Source organism: Aedes albopictus, chromosome 3 (genome assembly GCF_035046485.1).
Source record: "Aedes albopictus strain Foshan chromosome 3, AalbF5, whole genome shotgun sequence".
Lineage (NCBI taxonomy): Eukaryota > Metazoa > Arthropoda > Insecta > Diptera > Culicidae > Aedes > Aedes albopictus.
In genome coordinates this window covers 64785451-64808111 of record NC_085138.1, presented here as the reverse complement: position 1 = coordinate 64808111, position 22661 = coordinate 64785451, and the positions used below count along the sequence as shown (strand labels likewise).

Genomic DNA, 22661 nt, shown 5'->3' with positions numbered 1-22661 from the left:
GAAAACCATTTTCACAGATTTGATTTTATAAATTAGCGTCATATTTCTGCATTCAATATGTCTTCGAGCTTCTCGAAGCACAAGTTCATCGAGTTCTTAGTATATATCTGACTTAGGGGTATGTTTCTTTAATGTAAACTGTATGTGTGTATGGTTCATATTCTACGGGGTATTAAAATGCACTCGTGATTTATACTGTCATACGTATGTATATTTACTTCGATCAATAGCATTACCTCGAACCTGCGTTGCATTTGCTCCATGAATTACAATGATACTCTTCTGTCAGCTTTAAACACATACGATATAGCGTTCTTTGAAAATATATCCGCTCGATATAGTAACTATAAATAATCTTCCACGTAACCTAAGTTAAGTTCATTTATATAGCTCTGATAATATTCCAAGATCTATAAAACCTCAATAGTAATACACTCTAAACCAATGTTGCCCCTTTTATTGCTTGCCATGCCAATGAGCTACACCCTTATGAACCGAGTTCCCACTTGATAATGTGCGGCTCAATGGTGAGTTTCTGTAGCAGTATCGACTGCATAACGTACTCTGTCGTACAAATCTGGCACACACCGTGCTTGCCTTTCTGGATGAACGGTTGAATAAAGATCCGATCTTCCGGACAACCAATAATTACATAGGTTCCCGGTTTGTCCAGATTCGTTTCTCGTATCTTCTTCACCGAACGAGGATTCTTTTCCACCACCCCACCGCTCAGTTCGATCATCTGTTTTACATCCTTGCTGGATGGTTTCACCTGAGGTGTAATGAAGAAAATCTTACCTTCGAAGAGCTTGCTGCGGTTGGGCGATTCCAGCACCTTGTACAGATCGCACTTGAACATTTCGTCCAGCTCTTTCACGTCCAGTTTGTACGATTCCACTGGCAGGAAGTGCCCAGCTGTGGCGCTGTCGGTGATCCACTTGCTCGACAGGGCATATCGAACCGTGATTAGCGCCGTTATCAGTTTGACGGTTCGTGCCACCCGGGTCATAACCAGATGAGTTGCGTCAGCCGGGCCACTGGCGATGCGACCTCCTAGAGTCCTGTGAGAAATAGAAAAATGTCAAGAAGATGATTGCTGACATTTCTTGGAAAAGTTGTAAGATTCAACCAGCGACAACTTACATGACAGCTCTCGTCAGCCCTTCAGTGTTATCAATCTGAGAGAACAGGATATTTGGTATACTATCGGCATCCGGTTGCCGTTGGCATATAATCTCGGCCGGAATCGGCTCCAACGGTGGCAGGGTGCGCAGTTTCTTCACCGTAGCCGCCGGCTGGGGCGGCTCGGAAAGGCTTCGTTTGACCCGTTCGTGAGATTCCGGGGTAAGGTTGATCGGAGATTTCCAAGCAGCTGTGCGGAACAAGCAGAACGGGAAACATGAATTTCGCATATACACTACCCGCCATAAATATGGAATCGCATCTTCTAGTATTGCAACACCCCAATTGAATATTGCAGCACCCCAAAAAGTTTGGCATCACCTGAAAACCTTATGATTTACTAAACTATATCTCAAAAACCGTATCCTCTGCAAAGTTTAGACCTTCGGCAAAGTTGTTCAGCAGGTTTATGACCTTCAAATGGTGAAATGTTTGGTACGTAATTCCGCCGCTATGTGGCGCTAGTGTGCATTTACAATGAAGAACTTTGACATGGTTTATCTCATGATTCTGACCACCTAGAATGTTCGTGTCTTCAGTAATGTTGATCAGAAGGTCTATGGCTATCAAATGGTTGTAATTTTAGTGCGTAATTCTGCCACTTTGTGGCGCTAGTGTGCATTTACAATGAAGAACTTTGGCATGGTTTATCTCATGATTCTGACCGCCTATAGGCATTCTATAGAATGTTCGTGCCTTCAGCAATGTTGATCAGAAGGTCTATGGCTATCAAATAGTGGTAAGTTTAGTGCGTAATTCCGCCGCTGTGTGGCGCTAGTGTGCATTTAAAACAACGAACTTTGACATGGTTTATCTCATGATTCTTACCACCTAGAATGTTTGTGTCTTCAGTAATGTTGATCAGAAGGTCTATGGCCATCAAATGGTAGTAAGTTTAGTGCGTAATTCCGCCGCTATGTGGCGCTAGTGTGCATTAAAACAACGAACTTTGACATGGTTTATCTCATGATTCTAACCACCTAGAATGTTTGTGTCTTCAGTAATGTTGATCAGAAGGTCTATGGCTATCAAATAGTGGTAAGTTTAGTGCGTATTTCCGCCGCTATGTGGCGCTAGTGTGCATTTACAATGAAGTACTTTGGCATGGTTTATCTCATAATTCTGACCATCTAGAATGTTCGTGCTTTCAGCAATGTTGATCAGAAGGTCTATGGCCATCAAATGGTAGTAAGTTTAGTGCGTAATTCCGCCGCTATGTGGCGCTAGTGTGCATTTAAAACAAAGTATTTTGACATGGTTTATCTAATAATTCTGACCACCTAGAATGTTCGTGCCTTAAGCAATGTCGATCAGAAGGTCTATGGCTATTAAATGGTGGTAATTTAAGTGCGTTATTCCACCGCTATGTGGTGCTAGTGTGCATTTACAACAGGTACTTTGACATGGTTTATCTCAAGATTCTGACCACCTAGAAAGTTCGCGTCTTCAGCAATGTTTATCAGAAGGTCTATGGCTATCAAATGGTGGTTAGTTTAGTGCGTATTTCCGCCGCTATGTTGCGTCAGTGTGCATTTAAAACGAAGTACTTTGACATGGTTTATCTCATGATTCTGACCACCTAGAAAGTTTTTGTCTTCAGCAAAGTTGGTGATGCCAGTGTTCATTTAAAACGAAGTACTTTGACATGCCCAAGTAACCACAGTGCTGAAGCCTTATTGCATGCAGATATACGGTGTATTTAGTGCAATCATTACTTTACATACAAAGTTAAGGTTGATTTAAAGTGGAAGTGGGCAATCATAGAATCATATTAAGATTATACTGGTCTAATCTTGAGGCAGTCGCATAATTGCCCATTTCCACTTTAAATCAACTTTAAATTTGCATGTAAAGTAATGATTGCTCTAAATACACCGTACATATATCTGCATGCAATAAGGTTTCAGCACCGTGGTTACTTGGGTGGTTTATTTCAAGATTCTGACCACCTAGAAAGTTCGTGTCTTCAGCAATGTTGATCAGAAGGTCTATGGCTATCAAATGGTGATAAGTTTGGTGCGTAATTTCGCCGCTAGGTGGCGCCAGTGCGCATTTACAATGAAGTACTTTAACATGGTCTATCTCATGATTCTGACCACGTAGAAAGTTCGTGTCTTCTGACAAGTTTGTCAGGCGGTCTGTGGCTATCAAATGGTGATAAGTTTAGTGCGTAATTCCGCCACTATGTGGCGCCAGTGTGCATTTACAACAAAGTACTTCGAAATGGTTTATCTCATGATTCTGACCACCTAGACCTACCTGTGCGCCGACTATATTTTGCTCGGCGGCAGCGTGATGGCCATTTTTGGCTGGCGGCGGCGGCGACACGCCGGTGGCAGCTTTCGGCGGCGTGAATCGGCGTGACCAAAATTTAACCATAATGTTACATTGACAAAGCAAACAAGTTATCATTACGCTCTAGAATTTGTAGTCTGAACTATTTCATGACCAATGATGACATAAACTATTGATTGAATGAATACTTTTTGTAAGTCCTGTTCAGATCCGTTGCTGCGACCAGTGATTAGACCTATTGTGACAATACCCGCATCCTTAGTGTAGTTCATGTTGCAATACTGCATTGCAATTAAAGGCAATACAATAGAGATTTTGCTACAATTTTTGATTCATTTATTTAGAGGGAAGGAATCTCGTTTCTTCTGGGAGGAATCTCAGAAGGAATTCCAGGAGGAACCTTGAAAGAAACTGGAGAAATCCGTGAAGAAAATTCTGGGCTTATCTCTGCAGGAACTGCTGTATGAAATCCTGAAGGAACTACTGCAGAAATCTCTGGTGGTTCAAGAGTCTGTCTTGGAGAGATCCCTGATTGAAATTTTCGAGGAATTTCAGGATTCCATAAATGAATTCAAGAAGAAATCCTAAGGGTTTTACAGCAGAAATCCTCGAAGGAATTCCAGCGGTAATTTCTAAGGGAATTCGAGAAGGAATCCTTTAAGCAAGGATTTCTAGGAGGAATCTACGAAAAATAGCCAGAAGAAATTCCGAATGATTTTCCAGCAAGAAACCTCAAAGAATTCAAGTGGGAGTTTAGAAGAAAATTAGAAAAAGAGTCCCGAAAGGAATTCTAAGAGGAATCAACGAAAATTACCTTAGAGGTATTTCTGGAGGAATTCCAGGAGAAATCCCGGAGAGAATTCTAGGAGGAATCCCCGAAGGAATTGTAAGAGGAATCCCCGCAGGAATTCCAGAAAGAATCTTCGAAGGAATCTCCGAAGAAATTACAGGAGAAATTTATGGAGAAATCCCAGGAGGAGCCACCGAAAGAACTTCGGAAGAAATCTTCGAAGGAATTTCGAGCGGAATCCTCAAAGGTTTTTAAGAGGAAACCCCCAAGAGGAATTTCCATAGGAAGTCAGAAGGAATCCCCGAAGGAACTATAGGAAGAATCCACGAATTCTAGAAAGAATTTCCGAAGGAATTCTTGGAGAAATCACCGAATAAATTCAAGAAGGAATTCCAGGAGGAATTCCATGGAGAATTGAAGGAATTCCAGGAGGAATTCCCGAAAAAAATAAAAGAGGAATCACCACAGGAACTCGAAGAGGAAACTTCAAAGTTATTCCAGGAGGAGTTCCCGTGTTAATTTTAGGAATCCCCGACGGAATATCAGGAGGAAACTTTGAAGGAAGTCCAGCAGGAATCCACGAAGGAATTCCAAGACAAATCCCCGAAGAAACTCTAAGAGGATACCCCGAAGGAACTCCCGGTGGAATCCACGACGGAATAACAAGAGGAATACCCGAAAGAATTTCAGGAGGAATCCAGAAGGAAGTCCAGGAGGAATCCCCAAAGAAAGAATTTTTCAAAGTAATTCGTGAAGGAATCCTCAAAAGACGTCTAGGAGGAACCATCGAATAAAAAAATAGATGAATCCTCGAAGAAATTTCATGAGGAACCCGTGGATAAAATTGGAAAGGAATATTCGAAGGAATTTTAGGGGGAATCCCCAAAGGCATTTCAGGAGGAATCCCCGCAGGAATTTCAACAGCAAATTCCGAAAATAATCCTGCGTGAATCCCAAAGGAATTCCAGCAATTATCCACAAAAAATTTCCAGCAGGACTCCAGTGGGAACTTCCCGAAATTTGGGTAAGAATCTCCAAAGGATTTCAATAACGGATCAACGAAAAATATCCTCTGAAATAGTTCCAGGAGAAATTCGTGAGGGAATTCCAGAAGAAATTCCCCAAGGAATTCCAGTAGGAAACCCCGAAGAAATTCGAAGAGGAATCACAACAGAAATTCCATGAGGAAACTCCAAAGCAAATCCAGGAAGAACCTCCGAAGTAATTGCTGGAGGAGTTCCCGTAGAAATTCCAGGAGGAATCCCCGACGGAATGTCAGGAGGAATCCCCGAAGAAATTTCAAGAGGAATCATTGAAGGAAGTTCAGCAGAAATTTCCGAAACAACTCGCGGATCAATCCCCGAAATAACTCCAGGAGAAATCCCCAAAAGAACTCTAGGAGGAGACCCCGAAGGAATTCCAAAAGAAATCTCCGAAAGAATTCAAGGAGAAATCTCCGAAGGAATCCCTGAAGGAAGCCCAGAATAAATACTTCGACGGAATTCCAGGAGGATATCCTGAAGAAATTTCAAGAGAAATCTACGAAGAAATTACAGGAGAAATCCCTGCAGGAATCCCAGGGGTAAGAGGAAACCCCATAGGAAGTTCAGAAGAAATCTCCGAAGAAACTAGAAGATATCCCCGAAGAATTCCAGGAGGACTCCTGGAGGAATTCTATGAGGAATTCCTAGAGGAAATCAAGGAGGAACTTCCGTAAGAATTCTAAAAGAAACCATCGAAGAAATTCCAGGAGGACACCCCGAAGGAATTTTAAGAGAAATCCACGACAGCGTATCAGGAGAAATCCCCGAAAGAATTTCAAGAAGAATCCTTGAAGGAATGCAACATTAATTTTGTTTGTGAACTGATCGCCGGCGCGAAAAATAAAAACCGGCGGCGTGACAAACTGCGGCGTATGGCCTAGGTGATCAGAATCGTGAGATAAACCATGTCAAAGTACTTCGTTTTAAATGCTCACTGGCGCCACATAGCGACGAAATTACGCACTAAACTAACCACCATTTGATAGCCGTAGACCGTCTGATCAATATTGCCGAAGACAAGAACATTCTGGGTGGTCAGAATCATGAGATAAATTTTGTCAAAATACTTCGTTGTAAATGCACACTGGTGCCTCATAGCGGCGGAATTACGCTCTAAACTTACCACCATTTGATAGCCATACACCGTCTGATCAATATTGCTGAAGACACGAACTTTCTAGGTGGTCTAAATCATGAGATAAACCATGTCAAAGTACTTCGTTTTAAATGCACACTAGTGCCACATAGCGGCGGAATTACGCACTAAACTTACCACCATTTGATAGCCATAGACCTTCTGATCAACACTGCTGAAGACACGAACTTTGTAGGTGGTCAGAATCATGAGATAAACCATGTCAAAGTATTTCGTTTTAAATGCACACTAGCGCCACATAGCGGCGGAATTATGTACTAAACTTACCACCATTTCATAGCCATAGACCGTCTGATCAACATTGCTGAAGACACGAACTTTCTAGGTGGTCAGAATCATGAGATAAACCATGTCAAAGTACTTCGTTTTAAATGCACACTGGCGTCACATAGCGGCGGAATTACGCACTAAACTTACCACCATTTGATAGCCATAGACCTTGTGATCAACATTGCTGAAGACACGAACATTCTAGGTGGTCAGAATCATGAGATAAACCATGCCAAAGCACTTCGTTTTAAATGCACACTAGCGTCACATAGCGGCGGAATTATGTACTAAACTTACCACCATTTCATAGCCATAGACCGTCTGATCAACATTGCTGAAGACACGAACATTCTAGGTGGTCAGAATCATGAGATAAACCATGCCAAAGCACTTCGTTTTAAATGCACACTAGCGCCACATAGCGGCGGAATTATGTACTAAACTTACCACCATTTCATAGCCATAGACCGTCTGATCAACATTGCTGAAGACACGAACTTTCTAGGTGGTCAGAATCATGAGATAAACCATGTCAAAGTACTTCGTTTTAAATGCACACTGGCGTCACATAGCGGCGGAATTACGCACTAAACTTACCACCATTTGATAGCCATAGACCTTGTGATCAACATTGCTGAAGACACGAACATTCTAGGTGGTCAGAATCATGAGATAAACCATGCCAAAGCACTTCGTTTTAAATGCACACTAGCGTCACATAGCGGCGGAATTACGCACTAAACTTACCACCATTTGATAGCCATAGACCGTCTGATCAACATTGCTGAAGACACGAACTTTCTAGGTGGTCTAAATCATGAGATAAACCATGTCAAAGTACTTCGTTTTAAATGCACACTGGCGTCACATAGCGGCGGAATTACGCACTAAACTTACCACCATTTGATAGCCATAGACCTTGTGATCAACATTGCTGAAGACACGAACATTCTAGGTGGTCAGAATCATGAGATAAACCATGCTAAAGCACTTCGTTTTAAATGCACACTAGCGCCACATAGCGGCGGAATTATGTACTAAACTTACCACCATTTCATAGCCATAGACCGTCTGATCAACATTGCTGAAGACACGAACTTTCTAGGTGGTCAGAATCATGAGATAAACCATGTCAAAGTACTTCGTTTTAAATGCACACTGGCGTCACATAGCGGCGGAATTACGCACTAAACTTACCACCATTTGATAGCCATAGACCTTGTGATCAACATTGCTGAAGACACGAACATTCTAGGTGGTCAGAATCATGAGATAAACCATGCCAAAGCACTTCGTTTTAAATGCACACTAGCGTCACATAGCGGCGGAATTACGCACTAAACTTACCACCATTTGATAGCCATAGACCGTCTGATCAACATTGCTGAAGACACGAACTTTCTAGGTGGTCTAAATCATGAGATAAACCATGTCAAAGTACTTCGTTTTAAATGCACACTGGCGCCACATAGCGGCGGAATTACGCACTAAACTTACTACCATTTGATAGCAATAGGTCTTCTGATCAACTTTGCTGAAGGTCTAAACTATGCAGGGGATACGGTTTTTGAGATACAGTTCAGAAAGTGATGAAGTCTTCAGGTGATGCCAAACTTTCCGGGGGTGCTGCAATATTCAACTGGGGTGTTGCAATACTAGAAGATGCGATTCCATATTTATGGCGGGTAGTGTACATAATATATGCGATTATAATATACTTGAAAATGATATTTCCAAAGGCTAAATAGTACTACTCAGTATCAATGTCGGTAGGGATTCTATGATTTCAAATTCAGATTCAAATGAAAAAAATAATACAGAAAAAGTTTTCAGCATTCTAGGAATCCTACCAGAGAAGATCACTTGAAAGAGATGTGATTATGTTTCTAGTCGGAAAACTACATTCCAAATTAAATGTTAACTATTTTTCTATAAATTAAATGCGTAAACACCACTTACTCATCAAATGCATGACCAGGTTGTAGTCGATCCGGAATGGCGAGTTCAGATTGAACTGCTGGTACTTGGGCCCGTCACACTGCTGCATCGCGCTCAGATTACCCAGAAGGATATCGCTCAGCCACACCGTGTTGACCGTCGGAATGTTCCACTCCTTGGCGTACTTGTACTTCTGGTTATCGATCCGCTTGCAGATCAGCACGGTGTTGGATTTGCTGAAGTACGGTGTCATCTTGGCGCCCGATTCCTCGATCATCTGCTTGATGCGAGCACGTTCGTCCCCTTCGAAGCCCGTGATGGACATGTTATGCTTCGGGGCCGGTTTCTGATTGCCGAAGATGGAAGGCGTTGGCAGATGGAGGGCTTGCCAAGGTGGAAGCAGCTGTTTCTGGAGGACGATGTCGTTCAACCAATAGCTGGTGATACAACGTTTGGAGTCGCGAATGGCCTGCATGACGACCCCGTGGCGTTGCGTCCGACAAAGGACGTGCGTGACTTTTGGGCTGTAGTACTGCTCTATTTCGCCACCGTGCTTCTTGATGACGGTTTTCCAGTCTTCGATGTCGTTTTTGTGAGTTTCGTCGTACTCGATAATGAAGAATGTGCAACCTAGGAGGAACAGTTCCGGGTGTAGTTTAAGGTTCGGATTATGACCGTAGTACTGAGGGCGTGGCAGTGGAACACGGGCGGGACTGAACGGCGGAGCACCCTTCATAGAGGAAGGAGATTGCGGAATTCCAGGTGTACCCGGCGGTACTTGCTGAACGATTTGATTTACAACTGCGCCGACGGGTGCCCCAGAGTTGGTTATGTTCCCTAGTGTCCGACGTTGCTGTTGTTGCTGCATAGCCAACAGTTCCTGGGGTGAACGTGGTGTCATGGTTTGCTGCAGTGCCGCGTTATGCTGTGCAGTCATCATCCGTAGTGTTCCAGCAGCAGATGGTTCCGCAGCCGCAGCTACTTCCGGGATGTTAGGAACTACACTGCCGTTAGCTCCAAGCCGATTGCTCAACATATTAGCGAGAGCCGTTTTGGTTTGATTTTTCATTTGTTGCGAGCCCGGCGGAACATTAGGATCCTGGGGCTGGCCCGGTCCAGGTGGACCCACAATAGTTTGCTGAACAATGGTCGCCGTTCCATCACCAACCACATCCGGTGGAAAACCGCCAGCTCCTCGAGGAGAAATCGCTTGACCTTGTTGAGCTGGGCCCGGAACACCTTTTTGGGCTTGCTCACGCTGAAGTTGCATCTGAATTAGCCGGTGCTGTTGCTGCTGACGCTCCAGTTGTATTCGCTGTTGCTGTTGTGGTGATACATTTGGATCCACCGGGAATTGATTCATCGGACTACCCGGAGGAACCACATTTGGTTGAGTAATGGGGCTAAGCCCAGGCGCTCCCTGACGAACAGCTCCTTGACGAGCTGTTTGCTGCTGAATCCACTGCATCTGCTGTTGCTGTGTAAGCCCTTGAGGCATTTGACCTCTGTAAATAATATGTTGTTGTCTAATCCCCGGTTGTGCTCCAGGATGGCCCGGTCGGGCCTGGAAAGCCGCTGCTTGGTGTCGCTGTAACATCTGTCGCTGTCTCGCTTGCAGACGATCGATGTACTCCTGACGACTGGCCGGATCCAATTTCTGCAAGGTAGCATGAGTTTGCGGATCCAATTGAATAAACTGCCGTTGAACTTGCGGTCTTAAGGTAGATCTTACAAGCTGTCCAGGTCCACCCGGTTGGCCGGTTACTTGCTGCCCAGGAATCGCAGCCCCAGGTGGAACTATCGTTTGCTGGATTATTGTTGCGCCAGGAGGAATTCCCTGCGGCGGTTGAGAGAACTGCTGAATCGGGGATTGATTCGGTTGGTTAGGGCTCTGTGGGGTCCATTGCTGCTGTTGCTGTTGAACCTGCCCGGTCGGTTGCCCGGAAATCAACTGCTGCTGAATGATTTCACCATTAGGCCCGGTCTGTTGCAATATTTGTCCACCTTCCATGGATTGTGATGTTTGTGGTGTTCCTTGACCAACCAGCTGCTGCTGAACCACCATTCCTTGAACATTTGGCTGCCCTGGTTGCTGCTGCAACAACTGATGAACTGTTCCTCCACTGGTGGATAGTGTTTGCTGTATGATTTGCTGCTGAGGTTGTCCACCCTGTTGCACTGGCTGCTGAATAATCAACTGCTGCTGTTGGGACTGCTGTTGCTGTTGTTGTTGTTGCTGGGATAACATTTGCTGTTGAATAATGGTTTGCTGTTGACCGGGTGCCATTTGCTGCTGTTGAACGACAATGGTTTGCTGTTGTTGGTGCTGCTGCTGTTGACCGGGCATCATTCCAGAGCCAACAGAGGTCATAATTTGTTGTTGCTGCTGCTGCTGTTGTTGTTGCGGACCTGGCATGCCCTGTTGTTGCAACGTTCGCTGCTGGATTTGAACGATGTTTTGAGCCATCCCTGGACCTGATTGAACCGGTTGCTGAAGAATTTGTTGCGTTTGTGGTTGACCAGGAATCGGACCAGCTCCACTAACAATAATTTGCTGTCCTTGCTGCTGTTGCTTCTGTTGCAAATTTTGCATGTATTGGATACGTTGCTGCTGCGTCATGGCTTGCATTTGCCCAGGAAGAGGTCCCGAAGAAGAAGTGATAATTTGCTGCTGATTTCCGCCCTGATTGATGATGACAATATTTTGAGGCTGTCCTCCGGGCTGGCCACCGGTTGACGGCCCTTGCAGAACCTGCTGCTGTACAATACGTTGCACAATCTGCTGTTGTTGCGGTTGTTGACCCGATGGCAATCCAACTCCACCAGGTTTCTGCATTTGTTGCTGCTGTAGAATTTGCTGTTGTTGCGATTGCTGTTGCTGTTGCTGATTCGAAGGTTGGCCCACTATTAGCTGTTTTGTGATTGTTTGGTAGTTGGACGAACTTGGAGGATGGATAATAGTTTGTTGGATAATTTTCGGTTGCTGTCCAAGACCGCCCGGAAGTTGTTGGATATTCTGCTGCGAGATCATCTGACCCCCTTGGCCACCCGGTTGACCAGGCTGAGTAATCTGCTGTTGGGACAGCGTTCGCTGTATCATTACGGGTTGCTGCTGCTGCTGAACCTGACCAGGTTGCTGTCCCGGGAGTTGCTGCAACGTCTGCTGGCTGATTTGCAACTGGTGCTGCTGCTGTGGCTGCCCAAGTTGCATTTGCTGCAACTGTTGCTGAGATTGCTGCTGTTGTTGCATACTCGTCGGTGGGCCCTGATTGATTGTTATCTGTCGAATAATCTTTTGCTGCTGAATTTGTTGCGGTCCGTTGGGTCCTTCCACGCCAGCGGTAAGATTTGACATAATCTGCTGGATTTGCTGTTGCTGCTGGGTTTGCTGCTGTTGTTGTTGGAGATTTTGGCCACCCTTGTAAACAACCTGAATGTTCTGCTTTGGTTGGCCGGGCTGCTGAATGACCTGTTGAATTATCTGTTGGTTCGGCTGTCCTGGCTGCATGGAAATTTGGCTCTGTTGAATCAATTGCTGCTGGGATTGCACCGGTTGTTGCTGCTGGTGTTGATGCAGCACCTGCTGTTGTTGCTGGGACTGCAAGATTTGTTGTTGCTGTTGTTGTTGTTGTTGTTGTTGTTGCATTTGCTTCTGTTGCTGTTGCAAAAGCTGTTGTTGTGCCATTTTCTGCTGTATTTGATTTACATTATGTTGAACTTGTTGCTGTAGAGTTTGTTGTTGCATATTCTGCTGCTGTAACTGTATCTGATTGGGTTGCTGCAAAACTTGTTGCTGTATTTGCTGCATTTGTTGGTGTTGCTGTTGAAGTTGAACATTTTGAAGCTGTTGTTGTTGTTGCTGCTGTTGAATTTGTATTTGTTGCTGTTGCAGTTGTTGCTGTTGTTGCAATTGTTGCTGCTGGTGCATCTGCATCTGTTGCATTGATGATTGCATAGGTGACTGATTTTGGGATTGCATCGGCTGTTGTGGTTGCTGTAATTGTTGGGGTGATTGTTGCTGTTGTTGTTGCGATGGTTGTTGCAGTGTTTGTTGTAAAACAATACTAGAAAAGAAAAAAAAATGTCTTAATAAATATCATTCTGGTAGCAAACAACTCCTAAGTACCTTTGTCCTTGTATCGACTGTTGCTGCTGTTGGGAAAGATGTTGTTGTGAAATTTGCTGCTGTTGAATCTGCTGTGGAATATGTTGTTGTTGTTGTTGTTGTTGGGAAAGTTGTTGTTGCTGCTGCTGCTGCGGTTGCTGTTGCACTTGAGTTACTATCTGCTGAGGCTGTTGTTGCGGTGTTTGCTGAGATGACTGTTGTAATTGAATTTGTTGCATCGGTTGCTGTGGTTGTTGTTGTTGCTGCTGCTGAGTATTCTGTTGTTGCTGCATTGTGATCTATAAGACAAGAACATATATGCACAGTTTTGGTTGTGAAATAAGGACAGAGTCAAACAACTCACCTTTTGAAACTGTTGCTGAGGTGGCAAGTTAGGTTGCTGCTGTTGATATTGTATTTGCGGTTGTTGTTGTTGCTGCTGCTGAGAAATCGGTTGATTCTGAATGAGAATCTGTTGCTGTTGCACAACTTGATTTATGGGTCCGCTTGGTCTGTTCAAATTCTGCGTCTGTTGTTGTACGATGTGCTGCTGCAAATTTTGTTGTTGATGCAGGTGTTGCTGAAGTTGTGCTTGTTGAGATGCCGGAGGCCTGATCAGTCTTGGTCCAGAGGGTAGCTGTTGGTTCTGGAAATTTGACTGGGCTTGCTGCTGAGGAGACTGCTGTTGTGGATGGTGAGGTTGTGTTGTTTGTTGAACTGGTACCGCTTGAACTGGGGTTGTTGATACTTTCTGAGGTTCTTGAGTCACAGATTGACCCTGCGTCACTGGGATTTCTTCTGCTTTCTTCGAGTTGCTACTTGTGGGAACTTCTGTTTTAGCAATATTTTCCTCGAAATCGAAACCAATTATGTTTGATAGTGGTTTTTCTGATTCCGCTTTCTGTGCGGGAGTTGCCGGGCGTTGAGCCTGCTTGAATAATCGTGGGGTAATGACCAATCGTGGATGATATGGTTCACTAGCTATAAGGTTCTTTGCTTTTAGACACTCAGTGACCCAATCTGGTGTAACAACGACTACGCCGTTGACTGTGATAGCTTTAGCGTAGATTGAACCCTTGGTATTTCCACTAATCAAGTGAGTTGTCTGTTTGTCAAACAGATTTCGAACATTGCCACCGTGGAACGTGATAATAGCGTATATCTTTTTCAGGTCACGGTTGTCCAACTGAGTAGCAGCAAAAGTAAGATTGCTGAACAAGGCTGATTTCAGCGGGAAATATGCCTTCGTGGACACCAGCCGACCAAGTCTTATCGATGCTAAAACCCACGCTTCTGTAACAGATGGAACGTCGTACAGTTCCGCTGCTTGAGTTATATCGTTTTCATCGTAGTTGGCACCGCAAATTACGTGCGTAATAAAGTCCATATACGAGGAGATTGACGCTCCGCCATCTTCAAGCAATTTGGAGATCTGTTGTAAATATAAAGAATCGTATATGGATTAGATCTACTTTGTAACAACCAGGGTATAACATAAGAAATGTCTAGACACAAATGTCCCAAATGGAGGATAACGTGCCGACCTTCTGATACGTGAAATCCAATCATGATGGAACTGGAGATAATCGGGGTACACAGAGGAGCTTGAAGGTTCGCCCTCAGTTGTGTACGCACAGTGAACGAGCTTCTTGCTTCTTTTGCTTTACTAGACCATATACATTAAAGAACTGTCAACGCTGTATTCACACCTGAAAGGACTCGCAGTGGACCAATGCAGCAAACTTTTCCAGCGTTCACCGCATGTTAACAAAGATACCACCGTAAATGCACATTAGCATTGCAACAGCTGTGGCTACGGTGGCGCTATTTGTTCATTCCATGGCGGCCGTTTTAGTTACTTCAGAGATTCATTGATTCATACAATGGCGTTCGATTGGGATTCCTGATTGAACTCAAGAATCAAGATAGAAGAAACATCTGAATCGTCAACCGGCCCAGTACATTCTGTCTATTACATCTATTCTTGCGAAGTCCAACCCGAGGCGAAAGCGAATCTGCAGTAAGTTGAATGTAGCCATGTAAATACAAATATTCACGCCGGCTGGTTAGAAATTGACTGAGTTATAGCGGAAAAGTGCCCAAAATAGTAGCCCCTGTCCGAGTGGTTCGCAAAATTCGGAAAAAATAAGACAAAAGTACAGAACAACCAACCAACAATATAACAGACTTAAATCTGAGGAAAAAATCCAGTATCCTTCAGAAAACTGATGACGCTGGTTAGGATCGATGTATCGTTGCACAGGTTTTCACGAATACTGCCAGTCATCAGCCCATTACTTGCACGGGGCATTTCGTATTGGGGGCAGACACGCAAAAAGTGCTCAGACGAGTTGCGGTGTTGCATATGAGGCATGTTCGGTGGAAGGGGGATCCTTCCATGCTGTGTGAGAGGCGTAAATGGCTAGTCCGCAAGCTGCGTAATGCCCGCTGTTCTCTCAGCGAGCTCAGGTCGGTCCAATATTTAGTATCCTGTTTTATCTTGCGTAGGTAACCTGGATTATTCATCTGGGATAACTCAGTTTAGCACTGTTCGCGGAAGGTCGCAATGCCCTGGGATTCAAGCGATAGTTGTGTTGAGCGGGCCAGCAGGAGCATATCTTGAATGTGCAGATCTGCAGGCACGGTGATCGCGATGAGAATGATGGCAGCTACGGTCGAGAATATGGAGCACAAATGGGACATGCTAAGGCTTGTGTTGATGTTGAATACGGAGACACCGATCCCTACGCCTCAGTTCGACAGCGAACCGTCTGTATACACCTGTGATGTGGAGGTGATTTGGGTATTTGTTTCGAAGTCAGTCGAGTACAGAAGTCCGCTGTATGACCGAATTGTCACCGGCTCGAAACCGGTTCTTAATCGTGCTATCAAATCTTGGTTTTCTTGAGTGCCAACTCCTGTCTCTGTAACAGTAGATCTTGGCTACCATGCGCAACATCCTGCATCCCTCTGAGAGGAGGAAGATCCCTTCACTTCCTGAGGCTTTCTCGGCGTATGCACTGCCGTGAATCGCATATCAGTCCCATCTTTGCTGGATTTCCTATGCAAATGGGACTGATATGCGATTCAGGGCAGTGCAGCTCTTTTTCTACCGATGGTTGCGGATATGAGGTGGCGAAAGGCTTCACAGCACGCAGTGTCCGCTGGGGTTGACGGTAGTAGACCTGATGTGATTCTTACGTACTTATTATACACTGGTGTGAGGACTTGGAGAAGTTTCTCGGTTAATTCTAGTCCGCAGGTGAGACGATTGTCGATTACAGAGCGGGCTACTCAGAAATGAACGGCCCGATTGTTGGAGAGTTGGGGGCGTGAGATTGTACGTACAAGGTTTAGTCGAGTACAACTGGCCTTAACGGTAGCGAAATGTTGCTTGAATGTAAAGTGCCCCACACAATGCATACGTTTTCGTGTGCGTGACAGTAGTTTGACACATTTCCCATGGAAAAACTGTCAAAAAAACGCAAACCTCGACGGAACGGACGCTATGTGTTCCAGGGTTAAGCCTTTTTTCGTTCAAGTGTTTTTGAGAGCTTTTTCAATGGAATGGGCTGACCCTGAATCGTGATAAGAGAACCTCTGATTCGATGGCCAGTGTGCACTTTTATGTGCAGATAGAGTAAACGCGACTGAGGATGTCCATTTAACTACGACGTTTACGGCGGCTTGGGTTTTTAATTGTGGTACGAACTAAAGTTCGTCATGGGATCACCAACAGCATGTCATCAGCATACACAAAAATGTATATGCCACTTGGAAGGTTAGGAAAAACTCCGTTTATCGCTTCAAAGATGACGATTATAATATATCCTTGAGGTACGCTGTCTTTTCGGCGAAGGACTTGAATGTGCTGTCGCCAATTAGAACTTTAACCCCTTCGGGATGTTTTTTTCACCAACCTCGCTGCTGTAGAACACGTCAGCGAGGATCAAATGACCCAACCGTCCTGAAAGGGTTAAAGGTGCGGTTCGACAGAAAGTTTTTCACGAAGTGGAGTACATGCCCTGACGTCGGGTTTGGCATACTGCCATTTGGTAAAAGGACGTTTGGCATAAAGGACGTTTGGCATAAAGGACATTTGGCATATAAGGGATGTTTGGCATAAACAAAATTTGATTTATCTTTTCCTCCGGTAAAAGTATTAAAAAACATCCTTCAATGGAAAGAAGGCAAACTTATTAGTGCTGCATATTATAAGGCCTTTTATTACCGCAAAAACGTTTTGCTTCAAAAGATTTGATATTTTTTTCCGGAAGGAGACTTTTCCTTATTTTGTACATATGCTGTTATTTATCGGACCATGCAACTTTGACTCGAGCAATTCTTCTTTCCTGAAAATCATCTTTGCTTGTTAATGATTTATGGGAATACTTGAAAGAATGCATGCGTTATACTTTATTATCCTTTTATCATGGTGAATATCAATTGGCATTTTTCGAATGTAGTTCGTGACATTTACATCAAATTCTCAAAAAAGAGCGATTTTCCGTGACTTTTTTGTAGAACTGGTCCAGCCGCACAAGTTTTTCATATACTATATTCTCAGGTTGAGCTTCTGAAGTGAGCTGGATGTGGTTGAACTTAGATATGTCAAAATGACATTTTCAGCACTGGGTTCCTCATCTGCTGAAGGATTCTGCAACATATATAATGAAGATGATGTCTGCTTTTCCATGCGCATTCTGCACAGTTCTGCGGAAGTCTGTGAGGCGTTTATGCTTTCGCTAAATTTTTCCCAGCAAGTAGGTACGCGTGTCTCCTCAGTCCACCAACGGAGAGCCAGACGTCCGAGCTTGTTGCTTGTTCGAGGGATTGCAAGTTCCGCCGCTTCTCCTATCGGTTCAGCAATTCAGTGATATGTTGCAGGGGATACGGACTTGGGAGTGTTTCACAGACCGAAGTGTCGTAAATATTCCAGTTCGCACGTTCATACAGCTATTTAGAGCATCGTGTGACTACCGGAGGAATGGCGGAGATATAGGTATGGATTGGATAATGATCACTGCCGTGGTGATCTGGATTAACGTGCCTTTGGACCTTGGGAAGAAAGTGAACGACTGACGGCAGGCACATCGATAGCGGCTGAATTGTGGGCAATGAAGGTACTACAAGATCTGTTTCTTCGAAGAAGCCTTGCAGAGCGATTCCTCTGGAATAGGATCGATTTCCGCCACATGATGTATGGTGGGCATTCATATCTCCAAGGCACATCGCGCAGGCTGGTAACCTGATTTTGGAAGTTTGGAAGTACCCCCACACGGAAAGTAGACGATGATTATGGAGATGTTCACGGCAATCGCACACCTATCACAGCAAGATCCGTATTAATGTGCAGGTGTTGAGAGTTGAAAGAAATGGAAACGACAATCAACCAAGACGAGCTGATGAAGGAGTTAAGTGGTACCGAGATGATCGGGAAGTTCAACGTACCGGTTGATGACAATTTTGCACCCGCTCTCACTCTGAATCACTTTCTCCTGGGATTACGCGATGTGACGAAGCAACTTATTACTTTAGATAAAAATGTAATGATATTTCGATGGTCCTGGAAGATGTATCAACTGCTAATCAACCAATAGAACGCACAGAAAGAAGTCGTATGCTGACATGAGGCTAATATCAATTAAATAGAAACGTGATGATGATCGTCACCACGAAGCTGTGCCTGGCCTAAGGATAAAATCAGCGACATTTGGAAATTAATCCACACCTTTGTATGCTGGCAATTTCGGAGATTTAGAGAGCTCAAAATTTCTGGCGAATTACTAGAATTGGTCTAGTTTAGTCCCGAAAAAAAATGGCACTTATCTACGTATGAATAATTCCTTCAGGGAGATTGTTTTCTGTTCAAGTCTAATTTTGAAACCATTCAATAATACAGTTTTAGTTAACTTGAAAATAATTACGTGTTAACATGCATAAAAAGAACCAACATAAAATAAATCAAATAAATTTGAAAGAAAAATTTGCTCACCTTTGGATCTAGCGTTCCGGTAACGAAGCACTTGACACTCTTGAACAGGTCGTCCCGTATCGTCAAACTCTCCAAGGCGCTGGTAGCTGTGGCCGTTCCTGCTGCTGCTGCTGCTGCCGAAGTTACTCCAGCGGAAGTGCTAGCCACAGATTCGTTCGCCGATCCACTTTCATCGTTCACACTCATCGTCTTCTTGGTGGTCTGTTCTACTGCTGTGATACGTACAATGAGATAACCGCTGTGGGAACTGCAAAATTTTCACGGACAACAATCCATTGTGACGACCATTATTGTGGGCGAACAGTTTCATCACTGGGTCTCGAAGCTTGAAATCGTTCAAAGTTCTAGATGGTTTTGAAAGATGTATCCGGTTTTTTGGACAGAATTACACTGACATATTACATGATTTTTCACTATTTCCACCACTAGGTAGGTACACAAAAAAAAACATTCAGCTTCTCCAAAAATATCGGAATTTTTTATAAAGCATCTTTACACCTCGATTTATTTATCAGTCGCATTTTTCACATCGCACCGTAACTAAGCGCCCCGTATCGTGCTTTTTCTGTACGGTGGCCACCTCCGCCGTACGTACCACGGAACCACCGAGGATAAAGAACTCCGGAAGAAAAAAGAATCACGCAAGCGTGTATTCCCTGTGTTGTGTATACAAACCACGGCGGAATCGGAAAAATCTACCAACACAAACACACACGCAAACCCGCCAGCCAGCCAGCCAGCAGCCGTCCCCAAACGGGAGGAGGCACAAGCGAAAAGCGAAAAAAGAACCAATCGCCCGGAGTAGAAAAATTCCTGGCACTTTTGTAAACAGTTTTTTACGCACGAATCGCGACGCGAACCGCACGATTTTGGTACCGTTTTGTTCGCGGCAACGAGTTTTACAACGGGAGACGGTTTTCACCGGGAAATGCACAATTTTTCACCGATTTTCACAACAGAAATGCTCACCGAGTTGAAAACGCTGACGGAAAATCTTGACGCAGTTCGATTTTTTGCCACGGACCGGTTGGGTTGTGTGCGTGTGGCCGTGCGGTGCGATGCTTTTTGGCAGTCAGCAAAATTTTTGACAGCTCGATGCAGCGGTTAGGGTGGCCAGTCTGCCTGGAGTAGGATTTAGGTGTGAGATGCGGAACTTTTTCAAGTTCTTTTCCGATTTGAAATCCGAAGGAATTTTTAATTATCTTACACCTACACACTAAGATCAGCTCGGTATTTTCCCCATCTTTTTACTGAGTTCTCAACAGCAGATTTAACTCGGTACGCTCGGTTATCCCTTTTGCTGAATACTCTGTAAATAAGTTAACGAGTTCTACAAATGAACTGTCAAAAATTACAGATGAACGGTAAATATCGTTACTGATGAACGGTAAATATTGATTACCGAGTGTACCGAGTTAAATCTGCTGTTGAAAACTCAGTAAGAGCACCTTTAACGGTGCGCTTCTATACCCCGTTTGGCAGCCCTCCATCATTGCAGCAAACTTTACCGGTCGCTGCTGGATGCGCTCGCAAAATAGTAGCGCTATGGGTGGGTGACCAAATATAGTAGCGGAACAGTTGCGCTGCTAAAAATTATATGGGAATATGACAGCCCTCCCGATACGAATCAAGGTGACTGATTTGATTGCTACCGGTGTGGAAAAGGGTGGTTAAGTCAAAATGGTAGCGCTGCGCGGGTTGCTCGAATAGTAGCCGCCGTTAATGTTGCTCTAATAAAAAGATGAAAAAATTACAGAACTCAGCGAAAATTTTACTGAGCTGGAAAATCAGAATCTTAGTGTGTATGTGCCTGTGCCTCATTTTGCACCCCATTTCAAAACTTTAAAAATCTGATTCTCAGCCGTTTCTCAACGAAAGTTTGTGAAATTTTGACAGTTGATCACAAAATTCTTCTAGTTTATGGAACCGGTATCATGGTTCCGATTTTTTCCGTTGTTCCGGATTTATGGCCATGGGTACTGGGGTAACCTCCTTATCAGATAGAGGTGCAACCTATAATTCGCCTTCGAAAACTAGCTTGCGGCATTCCAAACTTCATGATTTTGCAAAACAAGAGTATTGGAGCATATTTCTAGAGATGCTGAATACATTGACCACTTCTCCGGATGTTCCGGAAACCTGGTGCCCTCAGGGAAGTGGCCACTTACTGACCGGTTTTGAAACCTAGCTTGCGACAAATCAAACTTCATGATTTTGCAAAACAAGACAATTGGTACATGTTTTGAGAGATTTCGGATACACTGGCCACATCTCCGGATGTTCCGGAAACCTGGTGCCTCTAGGGAAGTGGCCACTTTCTGACCAGTTCTGAAACCTCGCTTGCGACATATCAAACTTCATGATTTTGCAAAACAAGACAATAAGTATATGTTTTGAGATATTTCGGATACACTGGCCACATCTCTGGATGTTCCGGAAACCTGGTGCCCCCAGGGAAGTGGCCACTTTCTGATTGGTTCTGAAACCTAGCTTGCGACATATCAAACTTCATGATTTTTCGAAACAAGGGAGACCATGTTTCTAGAGATTTCTGATACACCGGCCACTTCTCCGGTTGTTCCGGAAAGCTGGTGCCCCAGGGAGTTTTTAGATAGTTTTCTCTTGTATTAGAATGCCTTTCGCATACTGGACGACTACAAAAGAGGCAACTGATCATTGTTTTCACGTCACGGTGTCGTGAACAGTACCAACATCTTCTGATTTTTTTCGATATGTATTTCAGTTCCCGAATATCTGGCTGTTCGTTCATACAATCCGGACATGCGTACAATTTAACATTTCGATAATATGATGAACAAACAGCCGACTTACATAATGAACACCTTTAGACTTTTAGATTGATATTATAATCACACCTTTTGTTTTTCATTATATAGGATGCTGTCCTGTTGTCTCGTCCTAATGTGATTTACGGCAAACTCCTTCGAAAGCCCAGCTTGAAAGCGCTAAAAGGAATGTGATGTAGGAATTGTGAGCGCAGATATCGAGAATGTTGAAAAATATTGCCAGGGAATATCTGTCTATCCGCCGTTTACATGTATAGCTTCCAGGAATAAGATCTAATGAATCTTCACCTGCCTTTAGTGAATTGTACATCCTTACCAATTTTGGTTTTTCCTGCAAATAATTTAAAATTTAGCGCTGTTAAAGGCTGTTGCGAAAGGCATTCTAATAGACGAGAAAACTGTTTCGATGTATGCCACAGATGCTTGCAATAAACTATTTTCAGGTAAGGACCAATTCATCTAGTGTACTTAAAATTTATACAAACGCGATCCATTAGTCTTGTTTTACAAAATCATGAAGTTTGATATGTCGCAAGCTAGGTTTCAGAACAGATCAGAAAGTGGCCATTTATTTGGGGGCTCCAGGTTTCTGGAACGTCCGGAGACGTGGCCAGTGTATCCGAAATCTCTCAAAACATGTACCAATTGTCTTGTTTTGCAAAATCATGAAGTTTTATATGTCGCAAGCTAGGTTTCAGAACCGGTCAGAAAGTGGCCACTTCCCTGGGGGCACCAGGATTTCGGAACATCCGGAGACGTGGCCAGTGTATGTGAAATCTCTAGAAACATGGTCTGTTTCGCAAAATCATGAAGTTTGATATGTTGCATGCTTGGTTTCAGAACCGGTCAGAAAGTGGCCACTTCCCTGGGGACACCAGGTTTCCGGAACATCCGGAGATGTGGCCAGTGTATCCGAAATCTCTCAAAAGATGTACCAATAGTCTTGTTTTGCAAAATCATGAAGTTTGATATGTCGCAAGCTAAGGTTCAGAATTGGTTAGAAAGTGGCCACTTCCCTGGGAGCACCAGGTTTCCGGAACATCCGGAGACGTGGTCAGTGTATCCGAAATCTCTCAAAAC

The 22661-nt window shown here is 44.0% G+C and overlaps 1 protein-coding gene across 2 annotated transcripts; it reads right to left on the bottom strand.

The window, feature by feature from the left end:
- Window positions 1–18: 18 nt before the first annotated feature.
- On the bottom strand, window positions 19–19925 carry LOC109415666 (PAX-interacting protein 1). 2 transcript variants are annotated; one of them, XM_019689583.3, is made up of 7 exons: window positions 18775–19925; window positions 13144–14211; window positions 12801–13078; window positions 10407–12738; window positions 8696–10331; window positions 1144–1372; window positions 19–1061 (listed from the first exon to the last, which is right to left on the bottom strand). In XM_019689583.3, exons 1-7 carry the CDS (start codon window positions 18958–18960, stop codon window positions 488–490), a joined length of 6303 nt encoding a protein of 2100 aa, XP_019545128.3. In that variant the 5' UTR covers window positions 18961–19925; the 3' UTR covers window positions 19–487. The 2 variants fall into 2 exon arrangements, with proteins under 2 accessions (XP_019545128.3, XP_062715119.1); XM_062859135.1 differs by having other exon boundaries at window positions 8696–12738; window positions 18775–19924.
- Between the last annotated feature and the right edge of the window lie 2736 nt (window positions 19926–22661).

Bases quoted from the DNA above. Each gene is read 5' to 3' on its own strand.
- LOC109415666 (XM_062859135.1), bottom strand. From the start codon at position 18,960: ATGAGTGTGAACGATGAAAGTGGATCGGCGAACGAATCTGTGGCTAGC. The intron at 12,739-12,800 runs GTACTTAGGAGT...TTTCTTTTCTAG, and splicing joins CAGTCGATACAAGGACAAAG to TATTGTTTTACAACAAACAC. The intron at 1,373-8,695 runs GTAAGTGGTGTT...TGTTCCGCACAG, and splicing joins CCTGGTCATGCATTTGATGA to CTGCTTGGAAATCTCCGATC.